The 19,292-nt window shown below is 39.2% G+C and overlaps 1 protein-coding gene across 1 annotated transcript in view; it reads right to left on the bottom strand.

Annotated features, from left to right (window-relative positions):
• The window catches only part of foxg1a (forkhead box G1a), a 39,528-nt gene extending 22,599 nt beyond the window's left edge, over window positions 1–16,929 (bottom strand). Inside the window, exon 1 of the mRNA XM_035743280.2 lies at window positions 15,478–16,929. Coding sequence (XP_035599173.1) covers window positions 15,503–16,735 — 1,233 coding nt within the window. The 5' untranslated portion in view covers window positions 16,736–16,929 and the 3' untranslated portion in view covers window positions 15,478–15,502. The remainder of the gene's footprint in view (window positions 1–15,477) is intronic.
• Between the last annotated feature and the right edge of the window lie 2,363 nt (window positions 16,930–19,292).

The following is a 19,292-nucleotide window of genomic DNA, read 5'->3' as shown; positions in this document are numbered from 1 at the left end:
AACAAATGTAACTGCTGCAATTTATGCACAAAGGCAGTCTCGTCTCAGATATAAAGGAGACTGCGGGCACCGGCATCGAAGGCACTCAAAGGGTTGGTGGGAGGCTGGAGAAATGTTGCAGTGTTGAGTTTGAAAACAACTGAAGCAGCATCAAAGTAAACATCTCAACATTATGTTGGAGGCCAGGTAGTGAGAATAAATTAGAAGTATATGATTACTGTACAGTAATACATGGGCTTCCTATTATGGGCACCGTAGAAAATGGGCCTATATCTAAGTCTGACGCTAATAGGCCTTTATTGTCAGCAATAAAACACTAACACTCATGACCAGAGAGAGTAAATGAAATGGAGTTTAGTATGCAAGTTTAATGAATGATTAAAAAGGAATTAGCATGAATAGTCTAACAACAATGCACACTTGGTCACGGCAGATTCAATATCACCGTAATCAATATATAATCAACCCATTGTCTATCCATCACATTATCCCAGCCTTTTACTAAGACAGATGGGAGAAATTTGTTTGTCAGAATATTCAGGTAATAATAATAACAGCGGCATTGTGTGACTCTAGTCCATGGTGCACAATTAAATTAAAATTGCTGGCAAGAAAAGAAAAACAGATCAGTGCTGAAATGTTGGAGCTAAAAAAACGGAAATGTCCCTATTGGAGAATAACAACTGAAATGTCCCTATTGGAGAATAACAACTGAAATGTCCCTATTGGAGAATAACAACTGAAATGTCCCTATTCGCAGCAATCATTCCAAATCTTTACACCTGATAAACAAAGTGGGTGGATTTTCTTTGTATGCAGACAAGTAGAGCTTATTTTCTGTACAACTCGCCTCTGTCTGGACACTCCCGCCTGAAACTGTGAATTTGCTGTCATCAGTCTAATCAGGATGCCATTGATTTTACTCTGCAGTAGTGCTGCTGTGGCTGACTAATAGCTAGCTGTCTGTGCTGCTGCCTGCTGCAATTGACCATTGTCACTGTCACAGTCAGCCTACAACCACGCTTTGCTGATGCACTCAGTCTCTATCTCTCCAAAACAAACAAAAAAGAAAAGAGAAAATATTGATTCACAGACTAAACAAAACAGGACTTTATTTGAGCATCATTACAAACCCCAGTTTGTGGTAAGTATATAATTAAAAACTGTGACACTGTAAATAAATACATGCATAGATTTCCCAGGTCTTCCTTCCTTCACGATGATGACACAGAGGTGATCAATGAATGAAAAGTGGTTGGTGGTTGGCGTGGAGCCCATGCGACCGGGTGGGTGGATGAGCAGGGAGAATCATGGCTGGCGCTGGCTCTGCTTTGTGATGGGGAATTGATCTGGTGTAAAAGCCCCGTGAGAGGCTCAGAGGTCTCCCACCAGCCAGAGACCTGCCAGCGCTCAGCAGGGCTGCTGTTTGTTTGTTCAACTCCCACCATTCCAAGTAGATAATTGGCCTGTAAAATTGGTGGCAGGGGCATCCCAGGTTCCATGTTCAACTCAGCTGGTGGGGTCTACATCCCTTTTGATTTTCACAAATTTCAGAAACGTTCACAGCGAGACCACCAACCCTAAAAAAAAAAAATGTTTCTGTTGTTGCGTTTTCAGGTGGCAGTACCTGGCAGTACCTGGGGAGCAAGGGAGATGGGGGAGATGGAGGGGACTCCAGAAAAGCTCATTATTGACAAGAAAGTTACATTGGGAGGGAGCTGTACTGGAGGACTGGCAGACATGACAACAGTGACAAGGTTTAATGTGTTGCACTGGGTATTGGGGAAAACAGCAAATGTCATCCCATGTGAATTTGATCATCCTCTACACAACATGTTCACCAATTTCACAATCAGCTATTAGTTGTTGTGAGCTGCAGCTGGGGGTCTCACCCTTCGACTATTACCACCTGGCCTCGTTGTATTCTGCCTTACTGATATGACGTAGTAGTAATGCATCATTTGCATTACAGTTGAAATAATCCACCATGGAATAAATACGGAAACAAACATGACAACATTAATGAAACATAGCACGTGTATTTAGGTCAAACACATTTGAGAAAACAAACACAAAATTAAATTACCCCAAAAGGAGTGTTTTGATTCACCCACTGTAAATAAAATTTAAAAAAAGAGAAGAAGGTGTATTAAATGTTTATTGAATCTGTTATCAACATTCAAAACGAGACAGTCCTGGCAAGGTGTCAAAAGGCACAGAGCAAGACAGATGCACCAACCGATTTTTTATTTTTAAAATACCAAAAAGTCGAGGGAATTTTTGACCCTAATAAAACAGACAGATCCATCTGGAACAAAGGGCTGGAACCTGAATCCGCACAAATTTAAACTCCACAGACCCACCTTGACCTGAGGAAAAGATTGTATGCAAAATGTTAACTACAATACCAGCAACACGGTTCATAATCAAGTGTTTGTCAATGTTTATTCCCCTTAGTCCTCTGAACATGTTTGGAAAGGTCTCAGACAGCTCAAACCACTGTTCGGGGATCCCAGGGGCTGAGAGCTTTTAAGCACACAGAGGAGTCTGTTTATAGCCACAGTCTCTTTTCTGTCAGCAAACTTGAGGAAAAGTTGGGGAAACACAGCTAGTAACCCAGGAGCTCCATGCGACGTCTCCGAGGGGTTACATCATCTAAATACCATATAGTGACATCACATATGTTTGAAGCTCTGTATGCAACATGGTATCATTAGAAAACGTACAAATTGTGATAGCTACTCATTTTATTACTGTCAGAAGCTGGCATATTGTTATTGATGTGCAATTATTTATAGAAGCTGACGTATAATGTTAATGAATGTAAAGAATAGATAGCTTCTTGAATAAAAAATGAAACAGAATAGAGAAATCATCTGTAAGTCACATTAAACAATCACGTGTTTCATTATGTATCCATAATATTCCTTTAAATATGAATATAAATGGCACCTACGAAAATACACGTTCGCACTCTCACATTTGCTGAATATTAGATCAGCTTGTCTTCGGAAGCAGGAAATTCCTTTATTCTCAAACACATCTCCACTTTGTAGAACGCTTCTTTTGTTTTCGTTTTTTGCAGACAGCAATTTAATCAAACTGTGACTTCGTGCCCCACTATTTGCAAATTATATAGCACCTCTAAAACATAAAGGCAAAACATTTCACAAACAAGTTACATGGACCTTGATTACAACAGTAAACATTCTCAGCATGGGTGAGCAACACATCATGGGGCGGATGCAGTCTACTGCTGCTCCCACTGCTAGAGAGGCTGGGAGGAAGACAATAACAAAACTAAGGAGTTGTATTGGCTCTGCACTAGACTACTGTCAAAACCATAAAACCTCCTTTGATTGTTTTGGAAGGGGAGAGGTAAATAGAATCACAGGATGATGATGTTGATGTTAATGTGACTTTGAATTGCAGTGTTTTGTAAAGGGCAGTACAGTAGCACATCCAGCAGCACAATGTTGGTGGATGAATGGTAATTCAAATTGGCAAGACATTATTTGAAGAATTAGGTGAAGTTTCTTTTTTTTTTTTCAACAACAACAAAAAGAGATTGTCATGTTTAGAGATGGTTATCTTTATTTTTATGGGAATCATGGCTGGAAGGACCCAACTGATAACCTAGCTCTGTTGTTATTGTTGTCAAGGTAACATTAGTGTATGTTTAGGATACCCTCAGGAGCCTCATGTGTGTAAAGTTACCAAAACTAACAGACCTGCACATCTGTGGATTTCTTGTCGTTTTCCCAACAGTGCAGATCTAGTTAGTGACTAGCCTGACTGACAGGGGAGAAGGTAACATTAAAACAAAGCTCAGGGGGATGCCATTGTTAGAGCACAGGGCCACTATTCTGTTTAAATAGAAGAAGAAAATACCACCCATATAAGGCATTCTAACAGTATACTGATGGCATACAAACCTACTTGTCATTTGCAGAGAATGTATTAATGTTGTTAACGGACATGCATTATGGCTAGCAGCAGGAAACATTTTTGCCACTAATATTGGCAAAACATGTCTCACCAGATTGGACTGTCAGAGAGATGCAGTGGATGCCAAAATATTCTTATGCCCAAGACAACATATAAGGCAGACTACAAACCGGGCATACATACTCTCAATAGGACAGAAGCTGTACATTTGGGGATTCAGTGTACAGTCACCTTCAAATATATTGGAACCCTTGATAAAGATGAGCAAAAAAGACTGTATAAAATAAATAATACAAATGCCATGCTATATCATATGCAACAACAAAACATAACAATTATATCCTTTTATACTAATAAAATAGCTCAGAGAAATATATTTTATTTAACAAGTACAACAACAACAAAAAATCTGAATTATTGGGAACTTAATAAAATCTGACAAAATTATATTAGCATTAACATTCTACTTTGTAAAATGTATCTCAGCTTAGGGAACTGTCTTGTGGACTTCCATGGTGTCCTGTTTCACTGGGGTATAAAAATGAGGTAACACTCATGTAAAATCCCTTTGTCATCCATCACCATGGGGAAAGGCAAAGAACTCACAAATAAAAAGAGACAAATGGTTGTTGACGTTCATAAATCAGACAATGGGTACAAAAAAAAATATTGAAAAAAAATATATATATGCACTTACCACTATTCAGGCAACAATTAAGACGTTTAAAACCGGTATTGGACGCAAGTGTATCTAGTCCCCACGCATAGTGTTGATGGTTGTTTCAAGATGCAAAGAAAAGTCCAAGGGCCACAGTGGGAGAATTACAGAACTTGGTCGTATCTTGGGGTCATCTTGGTTGCCATAAAAAAAAAAGCCTTTAATTGAGAGCAACAAACAAATATAAAAGACTGGAGTTTGCTAAACGGCATTGGCAGGTTGTATTGGAACGTTTTGGAACTGGGTGCTATGGTCAGATGAGACAAAAAGAGAGCTATTTGGCCACGCACACCAGCGGTGGGTTTGGCCTCAAAAGATGCATGAATATACAGAATAGAACCTCATACCTACTATGCAATATGGTGGTGGATCTTTGATGTTATGGGGCTGATTTGCTTCCACTGGCCCTGCGGCCCTTGTTAAGGTCAACGGCATCATGAACTCAACCAAGTACCAGGACTATTTAGCCAAAACCTGGTTGCCTTTGCCAGCAGGCTGAAACTTGGCTGCAAGTGGATCTTCTTTAGGGGTGCCAACAAGCAACAAAATCCACAAAGAAATGGTTAATTGACCACAAAATCAACATTTTGCAATGGCCATCTCAGTCTCTGGACTTGAACACCATTGAAAACTCGCAGACAAAGGATATTAAGGATCTGGAAAGATTGTGGATGGAGGAATGGTCTAACATCTCTCCCAAGTGTGTTTTTAAATCTCATAAAACATTTTGGGAAAAGGTTCAATGCAGTAATCCTAGATAGAGGCGGGTGCTGGAGTATTGAAACAGTGTGCCAATATGTTTGTTGTTGTATTACTTGTTCAAATAAAATAATAAAAATGTCAGTTGATGTTTTTATTTCATACAGTGTTTTTTCATCCAAAACAAAAGTCCTAATGATGTTAACAATGACATAGATGTTCTATGAAGTGACTTGTTTTGATTATAGCCTACATCTCAAATGTACAGACAATTATACCATATTCTTTGCATAATTGCTTGTTTATTGTTTGTATAAGTGCATGTATTACTTTAATGCTTTTAATTGAACATGAAATCCAAAATATATCTCTCAAGCACGCACTCAGTCAGGCAGGGAGGGATGAGTAGTGAAAACTATGCAGAGAGTCACGGGCTCATGCACAGACTATTAGAGCGCCAGGGGCTCAGGTCAGGAAGAGGGCACCCCAAACACCCCTGTTTCCACATAACACAATTTATGCCCATGCACAGCACAACAGCCCTTTACACGCACTTACACGTACACGTACACACACACACTCCCACTATAACTCTACCCAGAGTGCATACTACTTAATCAAGATGCAGCCATCAGTATACTTCATGCCGTGTATTGATGAGAATATTAATTACGGTTCAAATCCACTTAGGAAATAATAATTGAGTGTGTTTGGTGGAGAGGGTTTTCCCTCATTCTAAGGTTAGACTTATTACCCTCACCATTGGCACTAATAGGCTACATGTGATATCCACTTTACGGATCTATAATGCTGGTTTATAGATCACCAGAGCACGCAATGACCCAACCTGTTAAAACACAGCAGCTAAAGAAGTTAGCCCGCTATTACTCCGGTGTGGGAGTGCAAAATGTCAGCAGGATATGCCAGGTCTGCATAACACAGGGGTTAATTCAATCTGTCATGCAATTACAACGTTTGTCATAAGAACGCTGAAATTAAAATAGAAATCGAGATTTTTTGACTCCCCGCATCATGTTGTTGGAGTGGGTATTTGAGTCCGAGCGTAATGGTGCGTAAAGAGAGTGGATATCCGCATTTCAATTTATAGACGTGATTTCTGTAATGGCTTCAGGTGGGAATGCGATCTCCCAATATATTTTATGATTTTTTTGAAAGTATAGACTCATATTTGAGACTATAGACTCACATGTATCGTCTTGGTAGGCCTATACTACCAAGAGGCATGTCTCCTCATAAAAACGCACTATCAACCGTTTTTGATCATCTTTCCATCTCTAACGGTTTGGAAACGCAATATCCTTGCTTTATGGAGCATCGCTGACTGTTGATTATTTATTTAAAAATGAAATTCAGAACAAACACTCCACCACAACACATAATACTGTCATATTGTAACTGTTTTAAAGGGGTGGTCAATGGTGAATGGAGGGATCTGCGCGCCACTACTGGGGCTGAATAGTCATACAAGCACCAGAAACTAATCTTGATATGTTTAACAAGCAGCTCAAGGAGAAGGGTGATAAATAATAAACGACCCCTTTAGTGGATCCAATTTATGAAACATTAACTGGAGGCCATAATGGAGTAGTTCGTTGTATCTCACGTTGGATGTTATTGGACACTAATTCGGCTGAATGAAAACTTTTATGCCCAACCTGATTCGAAATACAACGAAGAGTAATTTTCGGTTCCGGTCTATGAGTGGGTGAGGCTGGCGAGAGAAAAGACGAGAGAGAGAGAGAGAGAGAGAGAGAGAGAGAGAGAGAGAGCGAGCGAGAGATAGAGCGAGAGGGGGGGGGGGGTCTTGACTTTCAACCACCGGAGCTCCACGGGAGATGGGGATGTCCAGGTACAACACGGTGTTTATGTACTCCCAAAAGTGTATCAAAGCTCAGATCCATGGAAATAAAAGAAAAGTCAAACAAAACAAGCATTAGACTGCATAAAATAAAGTATGAACAAGGCAAACAGGTGAGTCTTTGTTTAGGCGGTTGAGGTAGATCGATATCTCGACTTGCAAGCCCGGAATCTTGCCCGTTTTCCTCCAGCACTCTCCAGATCAGCTTACGGCTTGTAGACAGACTGTCGCCTACACCTCACTGACAGACAACCTACCTCACCCCTAAAAGACGGGATAAAAAAAAAATCTTCATTCTTTTTTTCAGGGGTCAAACGAAAAGTGGGTGAGAAGATGAGAACTGAGTCCAATGTGTGAAAAATATTTTAGAACTTAATACAGCAGCAATCTAATTATGTTTGTTTGCGGATTTAATCCCTGCCATTACGCGCAGACTGTTTTGTCATCGGAGAATAATCCATTCCACTATCTCTCTACACGCAACAAGGGAGGAAATTAGGCAGTGCTGAACATGTGGAAGGGATATGAATAATTGTATGCAATCTAATTTCCAACTAATTAGCACAAGCGATCTGAACAAAAAATGTGCGAACGCTAGGGCCTATATTTGAATTCCTGTAGATTCATATGACATTGTTTAAATGTCCAACAAAATCATGGAAGTGTTTAACAAATTACATCTACATTGAACACACATACAAGAGGAAATTCAAACGAATGTATTGATTTTTCTTAAATGTCGATAAATGAAGAGCAAAAATATTTTCTCACATCCTGTCTTGATATCAATTCGAAATGTATTGTAGCTCATAGAGAATGCATAGACGCGCCAGTCACTCGAATATAGGCCATGAAGTAGCCTAGTCGTTATAATGGGCCAGTGGCAATAGATATAGTGGGTTTAATAGTCATCTTAATAGCCATCTTGTATATATATATATATATATATATATATATAACGCTGTCATATATATATATGTGTGTGTGTGTGTGTGTGTGAGAGATATATCAAACGTTTTTACTTTAAAGAACAAAGAATTGAGACACTTCAAACTTGAATGGTTTTAGCTAGCCTGTTCAGCAGTAGAGACCGACACCCGCTACCCCATTAAAGGTGCAGTCAGTAAGCTATGATTTTCACACAAGACCTATGGATCTAATGGTTCAAAATACCGTAATAAAAAAACGAGAAATATCTTTATTAAACCTTTTTACTGTATGAAATAAAATATTTGTTCAAAGTAGGCCTATAAAGCCTGCTGCAGACCTACCCTTCAGAAGCATCTTCACCAATTGGACCTCTTGTTCTCGGAAGCTGAGGATGTTACAACAGTAGTAGTTGTATTGTGTAAAGGTGTGGTTGTACTGAGCTCATTCAGGCATTTATAACAATGCATATATAGACATAAATGTCCGTAAATTGTAGGCATATCAACTATCCGGTGGTTGGGGTAGCATATGAACCGGTTTAGTTGCTATTCGTTTCCAAATATCATCTTACAACGCATGAGGAACCGAAACCAGACAAAACGTGCGAATGCTTCAGTCACAACTGCTGTCAAGATACTACTAATATATACTATTACACGTATAGGGCTAGTCTACTACCAGTACCACAAGGAATAGGTATACTATTACACTACTACTAGGCCTAATAATAATCATCATCATCATAAACATATGTGCTATATTATTAGATTGTAGACTTTTTAAATTAATATTTAAAACAGAGTATAAACATGGCAAGGCAAATCATTCTCTCTCACGGAAGTTGACAAAACGAAAATATAAAATATACACAACTAAAGTTAAGATATTGAAATTAAAAGTACAAATTGAATTATAAAGTGAATATATGTCATACTATCGCTATTACTATGCCTCTAATAAATCGACGATATCTTTAATGTTTTTTTTTCTGTAGCCTACATTTTTGGAAACATCCATGCTAACCACAACGGTTTGTGGCTCTGAGTGTATAGATGTAGTTTGATACATGAAACCATCAGAGGTGTGAATCCAAGCCTTCGCTTGAATATGCTACACTTCTGATGGTTAGGCTATATACCCAGGTGTCTTCAAAGGAAATGTATGTGTGAACGCGTAGCCTATTGCACGGGTTAAACACAAATAATAGTTACATTTAGCGAGAAGAGAAATGGCCCACTATCAACATTAGTATTATATTTAGTAGTGAAGTAATAACAATACAATACCGCAAAATAAAATGAAACAATATCCTAATAGTAACAAATATTTGATTATTTAAAAAATATTCTGTCATTATCATTGATCATTCCAAAAGCTATATTACAATTATGATGATTATTATTATACACAATCATCACCTGGTTGCCTTCACCCAGGTGGTGCCCCCTTCTGTGACCACGTTCAACAGACAAATGTTGGTTTTAACCATGCCGTCTATGTAGAAAGAAAACTCTCTGAAATAGTCTTTGGGCCTCTATTGAATGAATACCACTCTGCGGGATTATGTCAAAGGACCTGGCCATGTATAGCCTTATACCTCAAGCTTTGCCAAGTTGTAAAATAACAGTTCTCCAAAATCGCTCTCATGCTTCGTAGGCTTAATTGTTCTTAAAATCTGTCCATCATTGTATTCGCTGTCAGTTAGACGAGCACCAATGTTTCAGACTATGGTTAGAATTTGGTCGCACTGCTAAAAATGTTTAGGTTTAATCTATGTATATGCCTGGGTATAGGGCAGCGTTATAAACAACAGCAACAACGGACGTTAGTATAGCTTAATATATAAAAGTTGCGATGATGCACCTCCTCCGCCAAATTTAAGCTAAACAATCAACTTTGAGCACCAGGTCAGCAACATGCGCATGAGTGTGACAAGTTGCCTCAGGTGAGCGCCCGGCGTGATCAATCAAAGGACATAATAATGTCTCAATATCGACAATAAGTACGCTTCCAACAGTCTTCAACCGTGAATCAACTTGAAGTAAATTCGTCTAAAGACCTACACATTTTTATTCCTTTCTAATTTATTTTGTCTCATGTTTCCATTTTATTTGTCTGATTATTTTGATATTGAATAGGCTACTGCATTGTTGGGAAAGGCTTGCAAGTTAAGCATTTCACTCTACTTGTGCATGTGACAAATACAACTTGAAACTTACCATAAAATCAGGAATGTTGGTACTTTGTAGGCTTATGAATCTGTCAAGTAGGCCCTAGTCTAAACGTGAAGCTTGATCGAGGATACATATAGCCTAGCCAAAACACGAACCCTCCCATTGTTCTAATTTCCACAAGGCAGAAGCGAAGCAATCATTCATTGTTTGTGGATGAATCTGCTTGTTGACAAATTCATAAAACTGGGTTGTATGCAACAGCATTATGTTCCCCAACATGTGCATACCAATACAGGCGTGTGCACAAACATATTGGTCACAGGATACTAACCTACCGGCGGCGAGCACACACACGAAGTTTTGCCACTTTCTGTCACTGTCACCTAATCAATATCCCTAATAATGTTTCGCATATGATTGTAGGCATCTGCAGTTATATAGGCCTATAGCTACAACTGTTATATTTGCTCGAGGCAGATAATAAGAACCGTCTATAATAATACAAATATTAGCAATTGAGATATGCTATGCCAGCATTTCACTGGTCAATTACACAAGCAGATAATTACTTTGCAAAACCACACACACACACACACGATCCTTTATTTAGTCAAGTTTATGGAATTAAGTTCCAGCGCAATTTATGTATTTTGATGTAACCTATAACTAACTTGTAGCCTGCGGGAACAAAAGGATATCACAAGTTTTTTTTCGTTAATTACGACCCATTATTGAGTGAATATGCAAGATGAAGAGTTCATCTTTATACAAAAAAAAGCTATACGAAAACAAGTTTTTTTTTCATGCAGAGATGCACTCTCAAAGCACACTCGAATAATTGTATCCTAATGAAATGCATTATAAAATCTAAATCGGGCCAGTAGCCCTTTGACGAGGCCAGCTATTTGTTTTTGTATCGATAGGTTATTGAAAAAAAGTGTTCGAGCATGAATAGGCTACAAATAACAATAAATATAGATCATATCGGTTGAAGAAATAGTTGTTATTTCATACGATTGGAGCCCCGTTTAGGATCTGTAGTTTTACGGAAAGAATACGTCAATTGAAATGACACAATTGGATTTCGTCAGGGTACGGGGGCTGTTTGTTTAACCCGACACCTCCGTGCACAAAGTCGCACGCTTTACACACTCATTAAAACGATTATTCACGATCTGTCGAATGTTTTCTACTTCGTTCACACGAACCTCTAGCCAAGCAATACAGTCAGAGACTACAACAAATATTTTATTATTGCTTGTGTGGCTAGTTGTTTGATGGAAGCCTGTTGCTTCTCACAAGCTGGGGACAAGTTTGCCAGACTACCGCAAAAAAATAAGTGCCTTGTTGAACCAGCTTTCCGCAACATTTAATCGCACTGGTGTGGTGTGGGCCTTGGCATGACATGCTTGAACAAACTAACCGCGACCTGTACACCCCCCCCCACACACACACAAACACACACAAACAATAATACTATTACAACGAATTACTTCACCAATGTGTTGAAAATATGTTACAGGTCTACATATAATGGACAGATGTTTACTTAATATTGAGACTTTTTACATCAACGTCTCTGACCAGCACCTTACTACTTTGTTTATTACTGGGAGGGAATCATAAATAACTGAAAATATCTTTGCCTGCACTTTTTCCAGCCTTGCTCTTCCCTATCATAACCCTAACGCTTCTCTCCACATCACAGCACGCATTGTTAGCCATGCAGGGTTAAGGTGGCTATCAAAAAAGACACCCAGAGCATGATATATTATATCTGCTCGAGCCTTCGAAAAGATTCTAGCGCCCTCAATCTGCGAGTCGTAGACCTACACCGTATTCTAGACAATGGCCAAAGCGAGCTTTCTTCACACACACAGACAATGAATTAATTCAATTAAAGTAAGTATTATTATTGTTATTGCTGCTGACGCAGCAGCACCAATGGCTGTTGTTGCTCTTGTTGTTCATGTTGATGACGTTAATGTTTGTGGTCAGAGAGTTGGGTGTCTGTTTAGGCCCGTGCGCGCTGAGCCTCGGGATTGCTCCTCTACGTGTATACTGAAGCCGGTTAGGATCAAGTATGTGAACTGCACGTGCCCTGCCACACAGCTGTTAGTTACATGCAGTAGAGCAGGATTTGGTGCATACAGCGTCTTATTGGACAACAAATAGACATGATATGCCCGCTATACCCATCAGTGCGTAAACGTGCGTAAAAATGCCCAGTCAATTGTTATCATTACGTGACTGCGTCAACATATATGCGTAAATATGTATATTTGTTAACTACCTTAAGCGGCGGGTTTCTATGTCTTGAGGTCCATGTCATTCCGTGTGATATGGCGTTATTCTAAAATCAGTGGTATCATTCATTTGAAGAAAAACATGTGTGTTTGTCGTAGGCTGTTTAGTTGATTGTGCATAGGCCTATGTGGGTTACTTCAAAATGTTTATTTTGTCTAACACGGCCTAAAGGTCGAGATTTTGGTCTAGATATGTAATCGATTTTGTCACTTTCGGTGGTAATATGCTTTGTAGTAGCCCTAGGCCTCTTCAGTAGCCGGTGGCTGGGTTGAACCATAGCCTATATGGGGAGATTACAAGGTTGGAGGATGTCCTCAAATCGCTATGCTATCGCTATGAGGTACAACCACGCCCTTACCCAATCCCTTGAAGTTCTTCACTTTAAAAATAGCTACTATTTTGCTGACAGACAGTAACCTATAGCCTATATTTCCGCCTTGATTAGCTGTTACATCATCCACACAGTACAGCATAAAGCAACCCAGTCATAAAAGACCAACGCTTGGCACGCAATCCTTCAGTTGATGCTTTGTTCTAAATATAATACATAAATATGAGTCCTCTGTGGTTCAGGTATATTGATTACTAATGGTTGTGGCTGAAACTCAGGAGGAAGACTGAAGGCAGGGGCAAGCGAAAAACTCGCATATTGATATATAAACAAATACTGTACTCTACTGACTTGCCGAGCTAAATAAAGGTTAAATACAAAATAATAATCCTAGTGATAATCATAAGCATAAAAATCATATTAAATTTAAACCTAACAAGTATTATTTTGCCAGTTGCAATTTATTTTATTCTAAATATTCCCTGTGGGCATAGCCTAAACTTGAAATAAGAATATTAACAGAATTCGCTGTTTTAAATGTCTTATTAAACTACGAATACATCTAAATACTATTTTAGAAATGGGTGAGAAACGACATTTTCTGCTTCAAATGTATCATTATTTCTAGTAGCACCTATATATTTCCGTAGTTTAGGAAGATATATTTCTTCAAGATTTAACCCTACCTCATTCGGTCTTTGTCTTTTGAGTGGTCACCCCATTTAACATCTGAACGATAACATCTAGCGAGGAGATATTGAGTTGCACTAGTCCATTGTGAAAAGCAGTAAGGTTATTGCATTACATTCAGACTCATTTAACACGATGGTCTTTAGGAAATGAACAAATTACTGACCAAACAGTATTGAAAGTTATACGCTTATGTTGTGTTTCATTTGCATTAGGCTTTACTATCATTTGGAATTTAAAAAACAAAAACAATGAAACCAGGAAGTGGAAAGTATTCCACAGGTCGTAGTAGACATGTCATGCATTTCCTTATTATTTATGTAGGCTACCTGGTCTGCATTGCAATCCATAACACTTCACTTTTAAACAAGTCATGCCCCCGAAGCTAATACATCATTACTCATCAAATAGAAGATATGAGATGGGAGGAGGCCAAATACAAGACCACACAAACAACAGCGGTTAAAGCGTTCAAACCGTATCCAAAACCTTAAGCAGCCTGCACGATACGATGATTAGTCTCGGCATTGTGCAGGCCTACTACTAGATGTGTCAACTTTTACGCATCACTTTAGAACACTATTTGTCATTTGTGGTTGTAGTTTATTTAACATGGGTAGGACTGGTTTGTTTTTAACTAACAAATATTAAGTACCAAGTGGTCAAAATAAGGGAGGCAAAGGAAGCTGAAACATTTCTGTGCCAGTTGGTTCTCAAAGCCAAAAGCTGAACGAAAAAGGCCTAGGTCCTATACCCGCACAATGTTGCCTGCGCAGCCATCCAATTAACAACCACATACAACATAACAACCGAAACGTACTACTATTGTAATACTAATGGAAAAAAAGACAAAGTTTTCATCAGATATGGACGTAACCTATTATTTTATTTTGTTCGATAAACAGTTTTAGCGACAAACACGGGAATAAGACCACAATATCACAACCATGAAATTTAAAGACGACATAAACAATCACTCCATATTTTTATGAGGCATTTGCTCAACACGGGTTACACGTTCGCAAAGTTAACCTATAATTACAATAGGTATATTGACATTTGACTAATTACAAAATGGATGTGACCAGGTGGTGACCACATACAGTACAATATGCACAACACAAGTTAAAAGGCATTCGTTCATTTTGTCCCCTTCTGAATCTGTTCTGGTGTTGAATAGTGAAATTCTCGAGTATTTTTTCTAAACCCATTCTTTGGTCTATAAAGTATAACATTGTGAAAATATTAGCCTATATATAAATGAATGTCAGTATAAAGTAGCCTACTACTTTGTTCATTATGGGAGAGGACAAAATAACAAACAGCCATGGGTTGGTATGGTTATTCTGCATTTTAAAAACACATTTATTTGAAAAGAAACAATTAAAATTAGTGTTGAATTGCTTTGCAACAATCATATTCCACCAGCGCACTCATGATACGTGATAATACTGCAAACATGGAGACTGGTGGTTCATGTGATGGTATTAGATCACAAGATTCTTAATATTAAAATTAGGCAAATCTGCAGACACTATTTAAATACACATTCTAAGGTAATGCCTCAGTCCAAAAACTACGTTCTCTTCGTTTTTTTCCCGTATCACATTGCACGTTGCTGAAAGTGGAATAATAAACAAGTCCCCGACACATTACATTATGTACAGAGAAATAAATGCAGAATATTAATAAAAAATACCTGGGCTTCAGTTCGGGCTGCTTTCATTTTGTTTTCTCTTTGTTTAATTTCGCTTTTGTTTATATATTTTACAATGTAAATGGGTGTAAAATGTTCACTTACAGTCTTGCTCCCGTGGGATGTTTTGTTAGTGTATAAGTGGATTTGAAGTTGACCCTTGATTATGATGTGTGAAGTAATCAGAAAGTCCTCCAGAAAGTCCAGAAGAGAAACTTGGTAGAGAAGACCTTAAGGACTCACAGGGAAGAGATGAGGGCGCCTGCGGGGAGGAGGAGGAGGCAACCCTGGCCGCCATCGAAGCGCTGCTCTGGGAGGTCATTGATGGATGCGGGACATGGGGGAAAAAGTAACTTGTCTGTCCTGCAAGGAGGTTTATGGACGAACATGGGTTTAAAGAGTAAGTCCCGGAGCAGGGCACCGATAGACCACATGGCACAGAGGCCGCCAACGCCGCCGCCGTTAGGTGATGAGTGGCATAGGGAATGTCTCCATTCACAAGTCTGTCAACACTCAGGCCATTGGAAGAAGGGAAAGAATGGTTGTTCCCCAAACTGTTTTGAGTCAACATTGTACTGTAGGACATAGGATGACTAGGGTATGGCGACGATGTCCCATTGTAGCTCAACGCGCTGCTGGCCCTCGGATGGTGAAGCGAAAGAAACGGTGACATTGGCCAATATAGAGAGCCGGCTCTATCCATAAAGGTCAACCCCGTGGAAGTAAGGCGAGCGCCTCGCTTAAAAGCCAACTTTGCCCTGGATGTGGTCGATCTCCTACGAAGTTTGCCGGTTGTCCCACCGATAAACACATCGTCACTCGAGGGGTCAAGCATCCAGTAGTTCCCCTTACCCGGGTCATCATAGTGCCGCGGGACTTTAACGAAACATTTGTTTAGGCTGAGGTTATGCCTGATGGAATTCTGCCAACCCTGCTTGTTCTCCCGGTAATAGGGGAAATTCTTCATAATGAACTCGTAAATACCGTTCAGAGTTAGTCGTTTCTCCGGACTCTGCCGAATAGCCATCATAATTAAAGCATTATAGCTAAATGGTGGTTTCTCGTACTTGCCGTTTTTCTTTTCACCATCTTTCCCACCGCTCTCCCCCTCTTTGCTATCCTTCTTCTCTTCCTGTTTTTCCTTCTCGTCAGTGCAAGTCGTTTCATTGGACGAATTTTCGATTTTGGTGCAAATGTTCTCCGACTTTGGGTCCTGCACCGGGGTAGGTAAAGGAATCTTCTCTTCCTCGTGGACGGTTCTGTGGTGGTTGTCACTTTGGACGGCTTCAGGCACCAGACTGTTTATACTGAACGATGATTTAGGAATCATTTTCACTTCTTTCCGTTCTCCCATATCCAACATCACACGCAAGGTAAAATGACAACAAGCAGCAGCACAGTTGTGTCTCAATCTCTTACGCCTGCAACTCTGCTAATAAAAAACAACTATTTCATGTTCTTTACGGCACATCGATAGGAGACAGATAGCTACAATTAATTATGGAGCCACAGACACTAAGATGTAAACAAAAAATGGTTGAACCTTTACAGTTGAGAGCCAACCACAGCACCATAAGTATTAACGCGTCCTCCCTCCTTCCAGCCAATCACAGAGCAGTTCTTAGCTGTTGCTGAAGTGCGCAAGGATACACATCCACCAATGCAACGCAGAATGGGCTCATCCCCATCAACAAAGGTTTTCTTTCGCGGACAAAAATCATACCAAGAAAATATACCACATATGGCTAACCTTAATCCATTTCACTGCTCTTGATATTTCCAGATTGCTGATTCAACATATCTCTGCGTCTTCAAAAGTTTGTGTACATTCCCATGGAAATAAACACAAGAGGGACACATAAATGTAGCGACCGAGGAGAGGTACTACTTTATGTCTCCAGCATAAGAAGCCTACTATTAAAATGTTGATATTCGATTAGACGTTAAAGAATGGACATTAATTTGTGATTTTTATATGGAGATCTCCACAGTAGCACAGTGGTCCTTATTAAATGTTCAGGTAGTATTTAAAGATACTTAATTCATAATTAATAATGTTTGTTTACGGTCCATCTTTTTAGAGCTCAAGTAAATTCAACCCTCGGCCCACCGCTACTTGGAGCCCAAGATCTCCATCGTGCGCTCGTGCGTAATGGTTTGGAGTTACCGTTTTGAGAAGTAATCCATATATTTTTTTCCAATAGGCTATGCCGCGTTGCAAACATCACAAACATATCATTATTAGTAGAATTGTTAGACTTACTATAACTCGCCTACCAGTTGTAGTAGGCTTTCCTGCTAATAGTTGTATGCCTAGTATAGTAGCCTATAGGCCTAGTATTCATATTGGTGGTAGGCTACTACATAATACCTAGGCCTATAATGAGAATAATTATCACCATACTAGTAAATCACGATGACGGGTAACAAGGTAACAAGGGATGTTGCAATTTAGAGAGGAAGGGTGAGCCGTTATTACCGGGATTATAAACACAAAAACTGTTTAAACCTTTTTTTGACGAAGGGTTCTCAATCATAGTGGGAATTTATCGATAGGGGAGAACTGTACTAGTATATTTAGCCTACAAATATGTGTCCCCAGTGGTCATAACGCTCCAAGAAACAAGCTTTGCACCTTCGAGTCAATTGTCATAACCCATCCTCCATTGTCTTCATCTGAAATATTACATTCAAACACAAATGTATTACTTTAGTCCAGGTGCGTAACAGCCTTGCGAGAACGAGTAGCCTAAATGTTGAACATCATAGGTTTTCACATAGCTCAGCTCAGACCAGCTCAGGCCAGTTTATTATATTATAGCTGTCTATTTGTGTTGTTGTATTTGTGTGTTAAGGTAAACTCATATGGATATTTGTCAGGATGAGCGACACACACACGCGCGCGCGCGCGCACACACATACACACACACCCACACACGCACACACACACACGCAGAGACAAATTCACCAAGCAGAGAGCGCACAAGCGCACAGGAGAGAAATAACTGATGGGAAGGAGAGATACAAACAGAGAGCCTCGTGAATTCCCACAAGGTGACTTTTTTTGGCTCGACCTACTGTTGATGCACACTCATGTAAATATTAGTGGCATTTGTTAAAAATGTCAAGCCAACATCATGTGTTTTAAGAAATGTTAAAATAGTGATGACATATACGCATAGATATCCAAAAATAACACATAGTTGTATAACAGTCATAGTTCGTTTTCCTTTAACAACACAATGAAACAAAAAACAGCATGTTATTTAGCCTTATGATATACAATATGTCGTCTTGTGGTTAGTCACGGATGATTCAAGACAGTGCTATGACGAATGGCTACCATGGATACTTGTGGCTGCTATTATTACCACAATAATAATAACCACAACAATAGCCTACGTAATAATAATAATAACAATAGTGATGCTAACGCACTTAATTTTTATCACATTTGATAAATTGGAGAGACATGTAATAGTTTGTCAATGGAGAAACACTGGCCAAAAACATGGGACAAAGCACGATGAGTATATTTGAGTAGGCCCATTTTTCCAAATATAATCGGTAAGTTACATTTCAACAACACCCTTGGTAAGATAAATAATTGTCAAGTGCAAACGATTTATTTAGTCCTGTAATTTAATTTCCGGTTTGCAAAAGACTGTGTAGGCCTACAAGCACTAGCAACGCTCATATCTCATCTATGCGCAATCTGATGGTTTGTCTTGCATTCTCATGGTGGTCATGAGTCCAACTATCCCAGAGATTAGCTGTTGTACAAAGAATGTGATACTCCTGAACAGCCTTATCGCATCACTTAAAAGGAATGGACTGGTTGTCAACGCTTTCTTTCAGCAAGTTAACAAACAAGGTCATGAGCGCCTGGTATTATCTCTGCAATTTGTATCCTCTATTTT

This window comes from Oncorhynchus keta, chromosome 29 (assembly GCF_023373465.1).
Source record: "Oncorhynchus keta strain PuntledgeMale-10-30-2019 chromosome 29, Oket_V2, whole genome shotgun sequence".
NCBI lineage: Eukaryota > Metazoa > Chordata > Actinopteri > Salmoniformes > Salmonidae > Oncorhynchus > Oncorhynchus keta.
Note: the sequence above shows the minus strand (reverse complement) of the source record. Positions and strands in the feature narration are given on the sequence as shown.